The sequence below is a fragment of the Impatiens glandulifera genome, chromosome 5 (genome assembly GCF_907164915.1).
Source record: "Impatiens glandulifera chromosome 5, dImpGla2.1, whole genome shotgun sequence".
NCBI classification, from domain to species: Eukaryota; Viridiplantae; Streptophyta; class Magnoliopsida; order Ericales; family Balsaminaceae; genus Impatiens; species Impatiens glandulifera.
In genome coordinates, this window is record NC_061866.1 from 4,929,226 (window position 1) to 4,949,054 (window position 19,829).

General features: G+C 32.1%; 3 protein-coding genes across 3 annotated transcripts; all 3 read left to right on the forward strand.

Annotated features, from left to right (window-relative positions):
• Window positions 1-4,955: 4,955 nt before the first annotated feature.
• On the forward strand, window positions 4,956-6,643 carry LOC124938893 (NAC domain-containing protein 2-like). The gene is made up of 3 exons (XM_047479413.1): window positions 4,956-5,130; window positions 5,240-5,526; window positions 6,467-6,643. Exons 1-3 carry the CDS (start codon window positions 4,956-4,958, stop codon window positions 6,641-6,643), a joined length of 639 nt encoding a protein of 212 aa, XP_047335369.1.
• Window positions 6,644-7,762: 1,119 nt separating this feature from the next.
• LOC124938894 lies at window positions 7,763-8,359 on the forward strand. Its single transcript, XM_047479414.1, has one exon. It carries the CDS (start codon window positions 7,865-7,867, stop codon window positions 8,357-8,359), a length of 495 nt encoding a protein of 164 aa, XP_047335370.1. The 5' UTR covers window positions 7,763-7,864.
• Window positions 8,360-10,090: 1,731 nt separating this feature from the next.
• On the forward strand, window positions 10,091-15,531 carry LOC124940211 (probable E3 ubiquitin-protein ligase ZFP1). The gene is made up of 7 exons (XM_047480695.1): window positions 10,091-10,229; window positions 12,643-12,815; window positions 13,512-14,129; window positions 14,213-14,619; window positions 14,694-14,792; window positions 14,863-15,000; window positions 15,161-15,531. The coding sequence occupies exons 2-7, from the start codon at window positions 12,716-12,718 to the stop codon at window positions 15,317-15,319; spliced, it is 1,521 nt and encodes a 506-aa protein (XP_047336651.1). The 5' UTR covers window positions 10,091-10,229; window positions 12,643-12,715; the 3' UTR covers window positions 15,320-15,531.
• The last annotated feature ends 4,298 nt before the right edge of the window (window positions 15,532-19,829 follow it).

Consider the following 19,829-nt stretch of genomic DNA (forward strand, 5'->3'; position numbering starts at 1 on the left):
TGCACTCGAAGAATAATAATATCAACCTGTCTATTGATTTTAAATTGTAAACTTGATACTTGCTTGTATGCTTTTAACTTGATATTGGGTTATCATATTTATAATACAAGATTTTCTTGTTCATAATTCTGAAATGTCATATTGTTTCAACTACAATGTCATGTTGTGTCGACTACAATGTCATGTTGTTTCAACTATAATGTCATGTTATTTTTATAAGTTGCAATGTCATGTTGTTTATAAACTGTGAACTGTTTTTTATTGGTTAATACTGTAAACTGTAATGTCATGTTACTTGAACTGCAATGTCATGTTACTTGAACTACAATATCATGTTACTTGAACTGCAATGTCATGTTACAAATTCGAACAGTGCTTAATCAAAATATTTATACAATTACTATTTACGTTGAATGTTGTTCCCATATGTATCGGCAACATGGGAAAGTTGACATGACAAAAGTGATGTGAACGAAAGTTGAGTCGAGACTGGATCATTCCATTGTTCTTGAGTCGATACTTGATCATTCAATTGTTCTTGAGTAGAGACATGATCCTACATTGAAAATGCAGAAACGATGAAATGAACAATAAAAATGAAAAAAAATCCAGAAAATGCAATAAAAATGCAGAAAATGCAATAAAAATGCAGAAAATGCAGAAAATCCTAAGAACAATACAAATTCAAAAAATACAGAAATTATTCTAATGCAATGTCACGTTGTTTCAACTGAAATGTCATGTTAAATGAATAATGAAAATGCAGAAAATGCAATAAAAATGCAGAAAATGCAGAAAATCCTAAGAACAATAAAAATCCAGAAAATGCAGAAACTATTCTAATGCAATGTCACGTTGTTTCAACTGAAATGTCATGTTAAATGAATAATGAAAATGCAGAAAATGCAATAAAAATGCAGAAAATGCAGAAAATCCTAAGAACAATAAAAATCCAGAAAATGCAGAAACTATTCTAATGCAATGTCACGTTGTTTCAACTGAAATGTCATGTTAAATGAATAATGAAAATGCAGAAACTAACCTTTTTTCGAGCCCTTGTAGCCGATTTCGTAATCTTTTCAATGACAGATTGTTTTCGTTTTGTTGTTGGTCTACCCCGAGCTCTTACTCTCACGGGAGAATGAATCAATTTTTCTGTTTGCGTAGTAGTTGTTGGCGGTGTGGTAGTTGTTGATGATGTTGAATGTCGTGTTTTGAAATAATAAACATGACATTCAATTTTTTTAAAATGAACTGCAGTTTAATAGACATTTTATTTTAGTGCAAAACATGACATGACATTGTAGTGTTAAAAACATAACATTATAGTTGAAAGAACATGACATTGTAGTTAAAAAAACATGACATTTCAGTTATATATAGTTTATGAACAAAACTAAATACAGTTCATTTCTCTTATTAAAAACAGAGAAAATAACGACATTACAATATTTTCTTGAACAATTAATAATGATACTTGGACAAACCTCTCTACATTCAGGGGTTACAAACTGGAAGCGGGAGATAGGGAGCGGACAACCGAATGGAGGGAGGTCAGAAATCGTAGTCGATGGAGAACGGACGGAGGTCAAAAATCGGACGGAAATTGCAGACAATGAAGGCGCTAGAGAGCGGACAACCGAAGATGAGAATGGAGAGAGGTCGAAAATCGTATTCGACGGAGAACGGACGAAAATCGCTAGAATTGCAGATGAACTTGAGAGAGAGAGAAACCCTAATGTTTGAGAAGATGAAAATGGCAAATGGAAGATGAAAGGCGGGCTTATGGGTTTTTAGATTTTTTTTTTTTTATCTGGCCTACGTGGCAGGCCACGTAGACAGTCGCTGGGAGAATCGCTCTCCCAGTAGCTGTCTGTATCATTTCTCTATTAATATTTTTTTTGTCAAACATATATATTATTAACAAATGAATAAAGACCATTGGGTTTGGCCGATGTGACTTTTGTGTTGTGGTTTTAATGAAAGTTTCAAGAACAAAATTATTGAAAAATTACTACTAAAGTTCGAATATTAAGTTGACCTCAAATTTACTAGCTAGGTGGGACAACATTATACCTTGCAATGCCTGTCACAATACAGTCTCATTCAAAACCCGATTTTCGACCAAATAGACAGTCGATAATGCCCGTAACCATATATGGTGTGGGTGAAAGTGCAACTACATGCCCTAGACAAACGATTTAAGCGCCTAAGAGAACCACAATGCCTTTTGTATTGGAATCCAAAATGAAAAATTGGATGTTAAAAAGATTATTACAATATTAGTATTAAGTCAAAACTCCATAAGATTTGATAAGTATTAAATGCAGGTTTGATTCCTTGGGAACAATTTTAACTCTATCACTTTTTATTATGTTTTCTATAATATGATTTTTGGTCTCATTTCTTTAGCAATCAATTTTTGAGTATTGTGTTTCTAACAAAAAGTCAAACTATTTACATTTCACAATACTATTTTATATATGCAAACTCTTAAATTTTCAGTATTTATCACCTTACATGTTTAAAATTGTTCAAAATTAAATATGTATATGTTTTAATTGCTGTTGAGTTTGAAATATAACTGATTTTTACAAAATTTTACTCGCTCCATTTAACATTATGCATGATTTTTATTGAGAAACAGCATCATATATATATATATATATATATATGTATTTTTTTTTCCAATTATTCTCTCTTTCTATATTTATAAGAGATGATTTTCTTATTATTCAAGTGTTAAAATAATTCTATCAATAAAGTTGAACAAATTGTGACAGTTGTTAAAGCATTGAGAAAAAAAAAAACTCATGATAGCGAAGGCGGGATAGAGTCTCTTTAACAAAAAAAAAAAAAAAAAAGTTGTAAGATATGATGAAAACTTTTGACACAAGAAAAAATTTAGGTTATGATCAAATACTAATGAACCGTGGAGACATCATTTTACTTCAAGAATTAGAGTCCAATGGTTGTATTGCAACATTGCTTCTATGTTCATTTGACCAAATATGATGGACTATACACTAAAATACCCGTAAATGATAAGACTTAAACACCAAAGACTTACTACAACGATTATTTCCAAACGAAAATTTGGACTTCCCAATTTGGCCTTCACTTTCATATAACATTTTGAATAAGCGTATATTCAAATTTTTTATTTTTAAAAGTTTAACAAAATTATCATATCATCAATCAAATAGACTTAATGTGAATCTAATATAATAAATATTTAGAAGTGTATATGAGGAGAGAGAGGTGGTTTCAAAATTGAATTGTGATTTGGCAAAGGGGAGTCACTTTCACATGTCCAAATGAGAGTGACATTACAGAGACCAAATACTACAATGGGAGTGAGTCACATTGGAACATCACTTTTGCACACATGCAAGATATTATTCAGCTGGGAGGAAAAATCCTGCCTTATACACATCATACAACAGCTTTATGAAAAAGCAATCTTTCCAATACATATATATTATTATTGACTTGTCAATTACAACAATAATAATAATAGAACAAAACAAAACAAAACAAAAATTCTATTATAATATTCACATAGGAATTTTCATTTTTTTTTTTCTAAATTCTAAAGGACAATAACTCTCACACAGACAGAAAGATCACACCTAGGATTCTACATATTTCTAACAATGCCCCTTCCTCAATCTTATCTTTGTCTTGTCTCATTCAATACCCCTATGTTGCAACAAATCTTAGAATCTATCCACAAATCTACATAATTATGAATATAAATCTTCACAAATCCCAAGATGACAAACTAAACTTTGGATTGTAACACACCATATTCTACTTAACTTAGGCAAACAACTTGGATTGAAGATACCATTGAAGATAACTATAACCAATTAGCCTCACACTTATAGGGTATGGGGGAATAAATATTAGGTGATTTTCCGATATTGAACATCACAATCTAGACATCGGAAATTACAGAAAAATCTAGAATTAATATAAGGGTGAGGCTAATGAGCTATAGTTACCTTTCTCAGTACATTTTAGGACTTGGTTATGGTCTAGGTGTGAACCTAAGGTATCTGTATAGCTTATATCCTCTAAAGTATTTACACACATATCCATAGTAAAACAGGGGAATAAAATCAGAATGACAAATATGCATAATTGGTTAGTCATCTATCAACTTTATTGGAGTTCACCTGAAAATTTATTGTAAATACCAAGACAGGATGATCATCATATTGTCAGGAGAATTGTCTACATTTAGCTAGTTAAAAGGACTGCTAGCAGTTATCATGGAAACCCCATTATCACTATATATATGTAAGAATAATAGTTCACACTTTAATAAAGGTGTTTTCGGTGAGAATCGAACCTGAGACATAAAAACAGTCCACACTTTAATCAAAGTGTTTTCAGCGAGAATCGAACATGAGACATTAAATCTTAGTTCAAAACTCTAACCAATTAACTATCCTAGATGGACATGCAATCAAAGTTATCATGCTTTCAAAGAAAAATAAAAAACTAGGAATGGGTCATGTCAAATTTTCTCTACAATGTCAACCACGAATAATCAATCACTTTTTTCTATTTTCTAGCAAGGATTTACAGAAAAGGCAACACTACAAACTAATTTTAAATCCCTGAAAAAGCATAAGGATACAGTTCAACGATAAATCTGGAGAATAATAAAAATTGGCCTAGCTATACAAGGTTGAAAATGCAGGAAAATAAGAACAATTTGAAGTTTGAAACCATAAGGTAACATATAGCCAGCTAAGAAGTACATTAGTTCAAGACAAAAATGTAAATTTCTAATTCCTTTTCTTAGAACTAGTAGTACAAGTAATTTCACATACTCACCTTACCAATATATATAAACCTTGCACAGTGCTAGCTGATTCCTCCCAAGTCCTCCCCTAGGGTCCTCCACCAACAAGAAAAGAAAAAATAAACATTCATCTTCTCCAATGGAGAGAGATTCTGATCCAAACACGCATCTACCTCCAGGTTTTAGATTCCATCCTTCAGATGAGGAGCTCATAGTTCATTACTTGAGAAACAAGGCAACCTCAAGACCACTTCCATCGTCCAATATTATTGCTGAAGTAGATCTATACAAGTGTAACCCATGGGAGCTACCAAGTACCAAGTAAGTGTGTATTATATATTCATGATTTGTTATTAGTTTTTATTTTTTAGTTCAGTCTTGCTAGCTTAACATGATATTGGTTGTGCTTATAACTAATATCAGAGAAAGCTTTCTTTGGCGACGATGAATGGTATTTTTTCACCCTAAGGGATAGAAAATACCCTAATGGAGTCAGGCCTAATAGGATGGCAGCATCAGGTTATTGGAAGGCTACAGGAACTGATAAACAAATTCTTAATAAGTCTAAGTCGGTCATTATAGGGGTGAAAAAATCTCTAGTATTCTACAACGGGCATCCATCAAAAAGTGTTAAAACAGATTGGATCATGCATGAATACAGATTGCCGGAAACAGTACATCTGAATTCTCAGAGTAATGGATCCATGAAGGTAAGTTATTCTTTGTAATTAATGAACCTATTGCATATATGTTTACTAGTAGCTTCATACCCTTCTTTCATCTTCTTATTTCAAGCCCATATGCTAGCTATCTCACATTCTAATCAAATGAAAATGAGAGTGTCCACTAGATCCATAATGGAGCATAAAAAACATAGTTATAGAAATTTGGTGTGGATTATTTGAATTAAATAACCAAAACTATCTTTAATATTTGTAGAAAATTGTAAGGAGAGGATTTTCTTCATATGTTTGAATTATTATCTAATACAAGTAGAATACAATTTATAGGCAATACAAAAAGAACTAATGGAATGATAGATAAATTTCCTACATAAGCATTAATGAGGCTAGCTTGGGAAGACAAACCAACTTGCCACTTGGAGTAAATGGCTCATGGATATGATAAAAACATGCCTAAATTATATTTTCCACACCCACTTCCAATTGGAAGTAAATATGCTCCAAACTACAATGGAGATTGATTTGTCTTAAGAGGTGCAGAAGAATCTGATTCAACTCAAAATGAGTGGATTTTAGTGTCGACGTTGAGAATCTCACCACTAACATAGTGGTGTCGTGGAGTGTCTGCAAAAATGGCGACAGTTGAATTGACACAGTCATGCTTAAGTTTCTGTCAGAGTAAGGACATTGAGTGCAGAGGATATCATGGCAAACATTTGAATATTTGGAAATTTGGCTTAAGTATGAAATGAGCTCTGAAAACCAATTTGAGACACCTTACCTTCAAATGAGATATAGCCCAAAGGATCTTTGTAGGCTCGTTTTCTTCTAAGTGAATTTCCAATACCATCTAGATTTTTTACTCCTATTTTATGTTATTTTTGGAAATTGGAAAACAGAAACCATAAAAAAACACAAACAAGTCCAAATCGTATCAACAACCTTCATTATGGATCTCCTTGAATAGTTGCTTAAATTCTTTCTTTGGACGGTCTGTGCAACTCTTGGTGGAGGAAGCAACAATCCTGATTATCGTAGGGCGTTAATGGCAACACATGATGGTGACAAACGGAAGATCGCTTTGATTGTGGCTGTGGAGCAAGGAAAATGGTTGACAAAAAACGAGCCTAGAGTGAGCTTGTGATTGGAGGAAAAGACAACGGTGAAGCATGCATTTTAGGTTCAGTGAATGGAGAAGATTCGCGTTGGAGTCAATTTCCTAGATAAACATAAATGAGGCTTGCTTGGGAAGACAAACAGCCTCACCACTTGGAGTAAATGGCTCATGTAAGCAATAAAAATGTGCCTAAATTGTATTTTCCATGACCCCCTTCAATCCAGGGGTAAATATGCTCCAAACACCGTGGAGATTGATTTACCCCAAACGAGGATGTGTAGAAGAATATGATTCAGGATTCAACTCAAAATGAGTGCCTTTACATACCAATTGTTGAACGGATGTTGAGAATCTTGCATAGTGGTGTGGTGGAGTGTCTACATAATGGCGCCAGAAAAATGATATAGATATAGTCGGAGCTAAAGTTTTTGTCATAGTGAAGACAATGAGAGAAGAAGATATCATCACAATCACATTTTTGAATGTTTGGTAGTTTGGCTCAAAAGTTAAAACTGAAATGAGCTCTGGAATTTTGGAATGGGCCAATTTGAGACACAAATGAGATGACTCAAGCAAGATATGGCCCAAAGGGTCTTTGTAGGCTCGATTTCTTTTGAGTGAATCAGCAATATCAATTAAATACTTCGTTTTTCTTTATGTTAATTGATTTTAGGAAATTGGAAAATAGGAACCATGAAAAACACAATCAAGCCCAAAACAGATCAAAATCTTTCATTACAGCCTAGAGAAGTGCCTTCATTCCTCTATCAATGATTATTTCAACCGAGGCAACATCTAGAAGTTGAGACCTAATGCTAGGATACAATGTAGAATTTTATATGAAAGATGATTGATTTTCGTCATAAATTTGGATTATTAACTAATACAAGTAAAGTACAATTTAGAGGCATTACAAAATGAAGCTAGTTAAATGATAGATAAATTTCCTAGATAAAGCATAAATGAGGTTTGCTTGGGAAGAGAAACATCCTCACCATTTGGAGTAAATATCTCTTAGAAATGATAAAAATGTGCCTAAATTGTATTTTTCACAATTTAATATTCTAAAATGTTATAAATAGTAAAGTTACGATATTTTAGTATTTTAGTTGAGGATTTGCTGGAAGAAATGATTGATGATGAGAGATCAAACAAGCCCCTAATATTGTTGGCAAATTGCAGTTAGATGATTGGGTGCTCTGTCGGGTTCAACAGAAACGCAGCAACTCAAAGGGCACTTCTAGTGTCATGCATGGTTTCAGTGATGAAATGCCATGTGCTTACAATCAAAATACATACTACACAAATGTTCCAACTGCTAACCTTGAAATGGTCCAAGATTTTCTTTCCAGGGATTGTCTTGTATTGCCTCTTATCCTTAGCACCCATACAAGTCCTCCAACCGTTGAAATTTCTAAGACAATCTTTGAAGATTGCAGAATTTCTACTTCATCAACACCCAAGGAAGATTGTATAAGAGAATATTCACAGTATCAGTTACCACCTCTCAATGGTTATTTCAACATGAAGAAAAGAAAGAATTATGAAGACCATCAACTTGACAGGGCCACAGAAATTAAAAGGCATTTCAGCACTGGAAATGAAAAGAAGGAAGTTGTACCATCTATTAGCAGCACAAATAATGTTCAAGAAAGCATACATCAATTTGATGATAGCAATGCCACAGTCTATCAATTTCAGTTAATGACAAAATATCAAGATCTCAGTCACTTCCCTGTCTGAAAAGGTGATCTGTTCACATATCAGCAAAGTAAAGAAGCATCTCCAAACTAACTGATGCTGAAGATGATGAGGCCAAGTCTACTTTTATAAACAAACTAGATTGTGATCAACTTTTCTTAAGATAGAGGCATTGATCATTCCCCAAGGACACTATGATGTCAGACAATCAATGTGGAGAGGATGTTCCTATTAACTCAAGCATTTGACCTGGTGGTGAACTTCTTCTTTCATTCCATGTATGTAAGAACCAAATCACTGTAACTAATAATGTATATAAATCCTAGATAAGGAGATGTATGTAAACATGCTGAATTCCTCTCTTATGATATTCCGCGCTTTAATAATGATTACGACTTCTTCAGGTCGATCCTCTAAGACTAAAGGTCAAATTCAGAGTTTAGTAGCAATTAAATGCAGTTTATCAATTGATAAATGCAATCAGAAAAATCGATGTAACAACTATTGATGATAACGAGATGTATGTATTCATGCTGAATTTCTCTCTTATGACTTCTTCAGGCCAATTCTCTAAGACGTAAGGTTAAATTCAGAGTTTAGAAGAAGCAATTAAATGCAGTTTATCATTTGATAAATGGAATCAGAAAAATCGATGTAACAACTATTGATGATAACGAGATTTATGTATACATGCTGAATTTCTCTCGTATGATATTCCACGCTTTAACAATTATTACAACTTCTTCAGGTCGATTCTCTAAGGTCAAATTCAGAGTTTAGTAGCAATTAAATGCAGTTTATCAATTGATAAATGCAATCAGAAAAATCGATGTAACAACTATTGATGATAACGAGATGTATGTACATGCTGAATTTCTCTCTTATGGCTTCTTCAGGTCGATTCTCTAACACGTAAGGTCAAATTCAGAGTTTAGTAGCAATTAAATGCAGTTTATCAATTGATAAATGCAATCAGAAAAATCGATGTAACAACTATTGATGATAACGAGATGTATGTACATGATGAATTTCTCTCTTATGGCTTCTTCAGGTCGATTCTCTAACACGTAAGGTCAAATTCAGAGTTTAGTAGCAATTAAATGCAGTTTATCAATTGATAAATGCAATCAGAAAGTAACAAAGATTGATGATAACAAGATGTATGTATACATGCTGAATCTCTCTCTTATGACTTCTTCAGGTCGATTCTCTAAGACTTAAGTTCAAATTCAGAGTTTAAAAGAAGAAGCAATTAAATGCAGTTCATCAATTGATAACTGCAATCAGAAAAATCGATGTAACAACGATTGATGATGATAATGAACAATGAATAACGATCGACTGCATTTACATACACTAGTGTTAAGTAACAAACAGAATCAAATGCTTACCAGACTTTCTTCATTCACCTCCGCAAGTTCTCATATCGATTTGAGATATGGTCTGCTATTGTTCTCCACGGCAAAAACTCCATTTCTCTCTCCTATTAAGCATCTCCACTTTCAATTCAAAAGTGAGACGATAATGGAGGTTTTGAAAAAGTGAGAAAACTGACGATAGAATGGATGCGGAAAAGCAATAAGACCCTAAATCACGCTACTCAAAGTAGGGCTTGTTTGGTTTGTATTTACTTTACAATAGAATAAGAAAATATTTTTGCATGTATACAAAAGAATAACCAAACAAGTAATAAGCTTCTAAACTGAAGGCGGGGGGCCACGTTGACGTATTTTTGCAGAGAGAAACAACGCACCAACTAATTTACCCTTTCTCATAAGTTTTCATTTCTCTGCAGAAATCTTTGTGCCTTTTATCCAATATCTTCTCTCTCTCTCTCTCTCTCTCTCTCTGACGAGACTCAATCTTAATTTCTCGTCGGAGACGGCATCTGATCGCCGTCTGCAGAGATACGGTACGTCTTCCTTCATCTCGATCATCGATATTCGTAATCCTCCATCATTTCTGCTGAATTCCACGATTAATTCTGATTTATTGCTTGTTTTCTTTTCTGATCGTGTTTATATCACTTTGATTCTATCGTTTGATCGTTTTTTATTCGCTTCCTTGGCTGGATCGTCTTCGAAAGTTGTTTGTTTATTGAATTACTTCTTTGACAGGGAACCTTGGCTCGAGTTTTGATTATGTTATGTTGAGAATTCGTCTTGTTTGTTATTTACTTACGTGAAATTGTTTTTTCTTTTCGCTTTTTGGTTTTGATTATGGTACCGGTGATGTTGATTAACGAGGAGAATGATGATTGCAATATGATTGATTCTACAGGAGAGTGGAACGAACTTCATCGTTCACAGTATTTTGTTTTTGACTTGTCTTGTTCATGATGTATTGCCATATTTTTCCAAATTTATGGTTAATTTCAAGGGATCCTGTTTTCACTACTGGATTAGCTTCACTTTGTTAGAGCAAGCGACAAGATGTGAAGGAAGCTGATAATAATATGTTGTCATTAATTTTTGTAGTGAAAATTACTACAATCTCATCAAAAAATTTACTCCAAAATGTGTATAATGAGATTCATGAAGCTATGTTCAAGTTAGGTGCAGGGGAACAACGTAGTTGAGGTTGATAATTCCTTTGGGATTGGTAATTGATGCAGTAAGTAATTTTAAGGATTTTAGCTTTTCTTTTGAATTTCTAATAGCATCATTAAGAAAAAGGTAGAAAATATGGAGTAACAACTAAGAAAAGTTTCTTGGAAATGTCTAATATCGATCCAGCTATTTAGCAATGCAGAGGAGGATACAGAAATATGTTAAGCAAGTTGAAGCTTGGTTCAACTGGATCCATTTTTGGAAATTGAAACAAGGGGTTTTCCCTTTTGATTGTTATGATAATTAAGCTTCCTAGTTTATTAACATGCCTACATGCTGAAGGTTTTCTGGGAACATTGAAGTTCTTGCTAGGAAACAATGTAAGTGACCTAGGCGAATAGGAAGAACAAAGATCTCCCATTGGAATGTGTTGTTTTACTGAGAAGATACTCCAATAAAATGGAGTACTAAACCGAATAACATATGGTGAGTCAAATTACAACAATAGCACAGCTGTTAAGATTCTGACCAAAGATGAGACATTCCACGGGGAGCACTTTGTTGTGCTAGTTCACTGACATATCCTTTGTTTACTTGACTAAGAGTGGATCAGATCTGCTCATCCTAGAATATTGGAAGATTCTGTTTTTTTGCAAGTCATTAGGAAGAATAAGAAGGATCAATTTTGAATATGAATTTAATGAGTGATAACAAATATGCCGAATGATGAAGGTCATAATAATACACCCATACAAGTGGGGTCTTAGGCGTTCTTTAGGCTGGTGTTTTTGGTGGTGTAAGATTTGTTCTATTGTGCACATTGCATAGTTTATGCAGTTGGGGAAGGAAAAAGTAATTGCAGGAAGGTGAGATGTCCTAAATTCTGAAATGTCTAATCTTTTTACCGCCGCAATCTTCACTTTACCTCATATACACTCCTTAGAGTAAATTTTAAGCTTTTGAATAGTGGACCAGTACCATTGTAGATCCTCTCAAAGTTTGAGAAACTTTTGCATTCTGTAAGATTTTTAGTCAAGACTGCACCTGTTTTAGTCCCTTGAGTATTTTTTTCGGCCATAATCATTTTAGGGCACTAAATTGGCTGGACTTCGTTCGTTTACTTTAAATAGTGTCTGAAACTCTGAATCACATATAATATTGCAGGAACTTTATTATAAATTCGATATCAGGTGAACTGTATTGACTCTGACTCTGGGCCATTTTCAAGATTTGTTTGATATCCACTTGCGGTGTCATAAAGTTGCGATTTGGGTTGGGGAGAGGTCTGTAGGGTGCTGTGTAAGACTCTCTTCAATAAAACCGTTGAAGTGGCTCCTTTTAGGGTGAGATAAAATATCCGGAATGATTTTTCTTGTTTTAGATTCTAGTTAGGCAGACTCTAGAAATATGCAGCATGCACTAGATGATTTTCCACAAAACAGACACAGCAGCAATCAACAATACTGTAAACATTGTTTTTCATTGTTTAGTTTCTCCTATTCTCTGATGTGGTCCTTTTTGGTGTTGTCCCCGCAATTTATCTAAAAGGTTGTGTGATACAGTGTTTTCACTTCTCAGAAGGAGGGTTAGTCTCTGCTCTACTTTTATATGTTTAAATAACCTCATTACCCGTGTTTCCTATCTTCAATAGTTGACAAGCCAGATTGTTTGCATTTCTGAGTTTATACATAATATTACTGCCATAGAGAAGTTCAAATATTACAAAATATTTGTAATCTCATGATCTAATCCTGTTTTTTTTTTTTTTTTTTGCAGATTAAGTTTTTCTTTTTCTTCTTTTATCTTTTTTTTTACCTAGGAACATAGAAGTTCTCTAGCTTTGGTGAAGATGGGGCACAGACATGGATTTACCCCATCTCATGTGTTTGAGATAGATAATGATCAGAGCTGGAATCATGTACATCAAGAGAGAAGTTACAATCAACCGGGTAATGATTCTTTGAACTGACATGCATTGGTCCTTTTTGCTCATGTTTACCTCTTGCAGATTACTTTCTTGTCCAGAGAATAATCAGTAGCCTTACCTGTATCATTATGTAACCATGTATTTTATTGTGATGGCGTTCCATATTTCCCCTGAAGTTACAGATCCATAAATTACAATGACCATTACAATTAATGACTTCAGGACTTGATATTTAAGCACTTTGATGTAGTTGATAAAATTGAAAATTAAGTGCCGAATTAGTTAAGTCTTTGATAAATAAATAATGAATAAACCAAATGAAAGTATCTGATTTTAAATACTTGTTATGTATATTGATTTAATATTTAAGTATTTGGTACGTAACTTGATTTTATAAAATATGGAACTAATATCAGGAAAGTACTTAAAGACTATTTTAATTTTTACCCTTACAATGATGTAATTTGATTAATTTTTCAAGGTTAAAGTTGGTTTTTGAACGTTCTTATTAGTTTAACCTTTTAAGTCTTTCAAAGCTTACCAAATTAAGTTGAGTTGAATCCTAATAATTAAGTGATTCAAAATAAGAGTTATCAAACCAGCTTAATTGAAATAAACAATTCATCATTTAGATTAAATGATAATCTGCCTTGGTCTTAGTATATGCATTACCATTAGCAACATCATTAATGGACTTTTAATTTCTTGGTGAGAGCAGGCTCTGAAAACGGATCTGTTGTGTACCCCGTTCAAAATGTGCATGCCGATGGTGTAAATTATGGATCTTACTGGAATCCTGTTCCAAGATCAAATGGATTTGCTTCTTCCAGTCAGATGAATGAAATGCCACATTATCAGCATGTTGTACCTCCTCATGGTGCTGTAACCTCCAATTTGGCACCTAATAATTATACACACAATGCATCATCATCATCATCTTCTAGTCATGGTGGCCACACCTTCTCTGGGGCGGAGGGTGGTGGTTCCATGGACACTTCAATGACCAGCAATAGGGGGCCTTACAAGAGAAAAAGTCCTGCAAACCCGCCTATATATGAAGGGAGCAGCGCAAACAGATATTATAGTGCTGGAAATTCTTCTAATGTGTACGGTCTCTCCATTGGTGGTGACGAGGGTACGATGAGGAATGTGAGGAGCAGGCCAACAGTTGATTTAGGAACAAATATAGATAGGAATTTACCAACTAACCCTCAGCATCATCATTCTTTCCTGACAAATTATATTTCTGATCAATCTACCACAGTGGAGCATTTTGGTCAGGGTTCTAATGCCTCCATGCAGGAATTAAACAATCAAGGGAGGATTATGATGTCAGGTTAGGTTTGTTTGGTTTGTTACTTTTTTTTATTAACCATGACATCTATTTTATGAATAATCTTTTGTTTTTGAATTTTGCAGATGCCAATATCTCAAGTCAGGATAACAATCACTTCATTGTAGGCTCGAGTACTCAAAGTCCATCTGCAGACTCTGTCGGTTACCATAATGATTTCTCCTCTAGCAGACCTCCCATTCCACATAACATCACAAGCCAACCTAGTAGAGGGGCTCGAAGCAGTTATGATCAAAGATCTGCACCAGCCTTTAGGCCTTCTTCAAGCAACTTACGTCTAGGATATAACGACAATAGGGACGAAGGTTTGCAGTTGGTTGCAGGAAATCATTCGTCCAGGCAACATTCAAGGGGATTTTCATCCACGGGATGGCGTAACAATGAGCGAAGTGGACGAACAAGAGTGTCTAGCGACAGATATCGATCTTTCCATCATGACCATATGAGCCTCCATGAACAATTTTCACACCAGGTTTGCAATTTTAGTAGCCTATCTAATATTCATATGTATGAAATTTTCTTATTCCTTCCATTTGTATGCAACAGGGTCTTATGGTCGCGGACCGTTCTGGATTCTACGGTTCCAGGAATTTAAATGATCAGCACAGGGACTTGAGGCTAGACATAGAGAATATGAGCTATGAGGTTGTTTTTTCGCAAATTCAGCAAGTCTATTTCTTTTGGGTGTCTAATCTTTAAACTTTTTTACGATCAGGAATTGCTTGCTCTAGGAGAAAGGATTGGACATGTTAACACTGGCTTGTCTGAGAATATGGTTACTAAAAGCTTGACTGTATCGGTTTATTGCTCGTCAGACCATTGCCAAGAGGAATTGAAGTGTGTTATCTGCCTGGTAAGATGTTTCTCTATAACTTGATTGCATCTGAATGTTGTTTGTTGTTAAACACACAAATTATTTTTTTTATTGATATTTCTCTACGTAAAACTATGGATAATCTGAAAAAGCGAAAATAAATGGCCCAATTTGACACTAGATGTATATAAAAAAACAGGAGGAATACAAAAACATGGATGAAGTGGCAAAAATGAAGACATGCAAACATGATTTCCATGTGAATTGTATTAAGAAGTGGTTATCCATGAAGAACATGTGCCCAATCTGCAAGACTAGTACATCAATGGCTTCTGATCATTTGAAAAAAGAACAGTAACTTGTAATTACAGTATCTGGTTGTTGTTGTTGTTTTAAACATTCTTGTATATATTTCCTTTTTTAGTTTCAACTTTCCTTCGTTAGGCCGGTGGGGGGTTGAGACTCAGTTTTAACCCAATGCATTGTGGACCAATTCTGTTGTTCAAGTTACTGCTTCATTTTATTAAGGATTTAAAGGCAAAAGCAAGCAAGCCTGATCTCTTTAATCAATGTTCAATGTGAATAGCAATAACCAAGTATATTTATTTTAACATAAGCATATGATTGTGTGTATGGTGTTCAATTCGTCGTTTTTTATTCTATAAGTTGTCCTAGGATATCGACCCATTTTGAAATACTTTTTTTGATGTAAATCTAGACGAGAAATAGTTGAATTTATGAGAAGGGATCCCTATTCCGGGTTACAATTCAGAAAGGATCTCTGTTCCGGAGATCTACTCACATGTCCCTTCCTGTGAGGCGAAACATGGAAAATTCGTAATAAGAATCCCTTCTGTAAATTTATGATATCTATGTTTTGTTTTTAGACATGATCTTAATTGTATTTATATTCTGATGAACTTGACAAAAGAAAACTAAAAAAAATATTTAAGATTCAAATTTAAATTGAGATTTGAAAATGTTTTCAAATGGGTCTACTCAACTTTTATTTTTATTTTTATAAGGTTTGATATTGAGATCAAGTTATACTTGAATTATAGGACTAAAAAACCTCTTTTTTAATAATAAATCATTTGTCAGTTTCACATTTTAACTCACACCTGTCTCAATGGTCCATACCATATTCACATTATTTTATTTTTAAGAACATTGTTTTTTTCAATTACATTTGTACAATAAATACCCAAAAGAAGAAGCATTGTACAAATGATTGATATACTATGAATATTCAACCTAGCTTCTTGTTTGTCTTTGTGCTTGAAAGTTTAAATTGTTTAGATAATCCTAATATTATTTGTTGGATGAAAGTTGAATAATATATAATACTTTCAAGTAATAATCTAGAGACAGCATTCTTGGGCTCATTTCCTAGATGTTGCTTCATTTATAAGTTATGCTCACATATTAGAAAATGTCTTCTAATATAAATACGAGCTACAGAAAGAATATAGCGAGAGAAGATCCAGCTGCTTCATGTATTCGCATTGCCCACAGCAGCGGAACGAGTTTGAATAGATGTTATTAAATTATACGTTTTCTCAAAATCACCGCCTATCATCATTTATTTATTTCTTTTCTTTTTAACCTTGATACTAAATGTAGCAAATTCTTTATCTTCTAATTTGCTACAACTTAAATCTTTTAGTACCCCAATATATAATTCTTAGCTTAAACTCTAAATATTTGAGCATGTCTACCATCTTTTCTTTCTCCAACAAAAATTAAAGAATACTAAAAACAATTTTATTTTTAAAAGGACTTTACCAAGTTTGATTTGAATACCTCTTGATCTCTTGATCGATGTTGATTCATTATCTTTTCTTCTATTTTTTTTTTGTTTTTGTGAAGAACCCTTTAAAAAAAGATCAAGATTTATTTCTGCTTTTAATGACCAACAAAATATTAAAAACAATTTTCTAGAGACATCATTCTTGGGCTCATTTCCGAGATGTTGAGATGTTGCTTCATTTATAAGTTATGCTCAAATAAATTAAAATGTATTCTAATATAAAAACGAGTTGGAATTGTGTTTGAATAGATGTTATTAAATTATACACTTTCTCAAAATCACCACATATCAACATTTATTTACTTTTTTTTCTTAGTATCATGATACTAAGGGAGTGCTTGATTCAAATAAAGGAATGAGAATAATAATAAAAATGAGATTGATAGATGTGTGGAATGAGAATGAGTATGATTGATAGAAGTGTAGTTTTGATTAAAATCTTGTAATAATTATCATTACCATTGATAGTAGTGGATTTGTTTATAGAAATCACTAATAATAATATTTTATTTGTACAATAATTAATTTTTATTTATATATTTATAAACTTTATTAATTTTATTTATTCCTATTATTACCCATTAAAAAATATATATAGATATATAAATTAATTAATTCAATATTATATATATATATAAATAAATAAATAAATAAGAAATAAGAGAAATAATTAGTAAAAAAAATTATTAATAAGTTTTATATTTAATATTTAATATTTTATTCTTTATATATATATATATATTAATTATTATCGATGTAATTTAGTTATTTATAGTATTATAAATTTTAATGGGTTTATTTGAATAAAGTTAATTTTATAATTTTTAATTTATAAAAATATATTTTATGAAAAAAAATTATTATCTTATACTAAAATTAATTAAACGAAAATCACTAAAATTGTAAAATACTATGCCATATAAAACAATAAAAACCAATAAATATATGAAATCACACCTAACAAACACATTTTATATATATCCATTCAAATAAAGAAAAATTCATATTTAAAATTTTATTTGTAATGAATCTTATACAAAATTATAAGTACTAATCTGAGAAAAATGAAAAACATGTAAAAAAAAATATGGAGAAAAGAAAAACAATAGAAGAAAATATATGGAGAAAAGAAAAACAATAGAAGACGGTGAAAAAAATAATAGAGTGAGGAGAGGAGGAGTGGATGAGGGGATTAAATTATTTCCGAGTTCACGAATTTATTTTACTATTTATCAATTAAAACTACGTACCAAACATCCATATTTAATCCCTTCTTATTTCAAAGTAAAAAAACACTTACCAAACACGCTTTAAATGATAGCAAATTCTTTATCTTCTCATTCTCATGTGCTACAACTTATGAATCTTTTAGTACCTAATATAATGATTCTTAGCTTAAACTCTCTAAATGTTTGAGCATGTCAACCTCTCTCATTCTTCTTCTTTATATATATATATATATATATATATATATATATATATATATATATATATATATATATATATATATATATGAATATTAAGAAATTATTGAAAAATAGATAAAAGTAAAGAGTTGATTAATTAATATAAAAGAAAGAGAGATAAAATATATTAATATTTAATTAATAAATATATAAATAAAAAAATAAAAATTAACTCTATTTACTAAAAAGGGTTAAATGAGTCTATTTTTGATAGTAAATATGTTTAAATGATCTTTTATTAGTTCAGTAAACTTTTTTTCTTTACTTATGGATGAAAATGGAGACTCTTATGTTAGAATCCAAAAAAATAATTGGGCAGCATAGGGTCGTGAATAATGAAAGCTTGGGTGTTTTTCAGGTTTTTTTGGTTGATTGGTGTGTTCCGTCTGTGTCGGTATTTTTTGAGGTGTGTTGTTTTTCTTCTCCGTGTGTTTTTTCTTCGCACTCCTTACCTATTTTTATACTCATAAGAGTCATTAAGCTAGAGTTGCTAGGTTTGTGTCTTGACCTTTTAGACTTCCTTTTAAAAAAAAAAAAAAATGAAACCTGCAAAGTTAAATAAAAATATTAATCATAAATCAATTATTTCATAATCAATTATAACTAATCATATCTTTTCATTTAAAAAAACTCAGTCTTCTTTTCAACACAGCTCATAATATTTTTCAAAGATCCTAATTAATTTATATTTTATTTTAAAAATTATTTAATGTAAAAGGAAAAAACAAAGCCAATATTAGTTATTAAAACAATTTATTAACTAAGATTTATTTAGTTTAACTAAAATCTATTTTAAAATTTTAAATTAATTTTGAAATTTAATTGTAAAATATATTTTTTTCAAAACTAATTAAGTATTTTGATTAATAGATCTTAACTATAATAATAGCCCAAATTATTTCAATTTGAACTATTATCACCTTATTATATATTTTTTTATTAATAATTTGAAATCAAATATTTTCGGAATCCTATAAACATATCAATGGTTCCAAAAGGTAATTGTTAATTTAATAATCTATGCAATGAGCTCATATATGGATTTTGTATATCAATATCATCGAGATTTATTAAAAATATAAACTATGTAATTAAGGAGTGAAAAATAAGTATATACAAAATGCCCCTCTTTGATAAAGTTGGTAAAAATCACTCGATTTGGAAAATGTATTTTCAAGTTTGAGAAATAGGCACTGCATTTGGAAATTTCCAATTTATAGTTTACTTCAGATTTATTCAACAAAGAGAGTAAATCTAACGAGTCCATTGGGAGACTCGCGTAATGACTCTTTGTCTTTTAGACCGTGGTAGGGTGATCGATCATTTCACCTTTTGATTCAGCCGCAAAGGTGGACTGTGGAGAAAGTTCCACTTTTAGAAAATTAAAAACGGATCTGTTCTTATCCTTTAGGCGATGCGTTGTAGAAGACGATCACCGGTTGAAACCACGCTATTTTAAGGTTATCTGGAGAATACAGGACGCGCCGTTGGCGCTCTTTCAAGCCACATGCGTTCCATTGTGTTTTGATGGATGGAGCTTATGTTCACATTAGTTGTACCGGTGCATCTCAGACGCACACTTCTTTGGTTAT

Coding starts and splice junctions, on each gene's coding strand:
- LOC124938893 (XM_047479413.1), top strand. CDS start 4,956: ATGGAGAGAGATTCTGATCCAAACACGCATCTACCTCCAGGTTTTAGA. Junction 5,131..5,239: donor TAACCCATGGGAGCTACCAA/GTACCAAGTAAG, acceptor AACTAATATCAG/AGAAAGCTTTCTTTGGCGAC. Junction 5,527..6,466: donor AGAGTAATGGATCCATGAAG/GTAAGTTATTCT, acceptor CTCCTTGAATAG/TTGCTTAAATTCTTTCTTTG.
- LOC124938894 (XM_047479414.1), top strand. CDS start 7,865: ATGCATGGTTTCAGTGATGAAATGCCATGTGCTTACAATCAAAATACA.
- LOC124940211 (XM_047480695.1), top strand. CDS start 12,716: ATGGGGCACAGACATGGATTTACCCCATCTCATGTGTTTGAGATAGAT. Junction 12,816..13,511: donor GAGAAGTTACAATCAACCGG/GTAATGATTCTT, acceptor TGGTGAGAGCAG/GCTCTGAAAACGGATCTGTT. Junction 15,001..15,160: donor TGAAGTGTGTTATCTGCCTG/GTAAGATGTTTC, acceptor ATAAAAAAACAG/GAGGAATACAAAAACATGGA.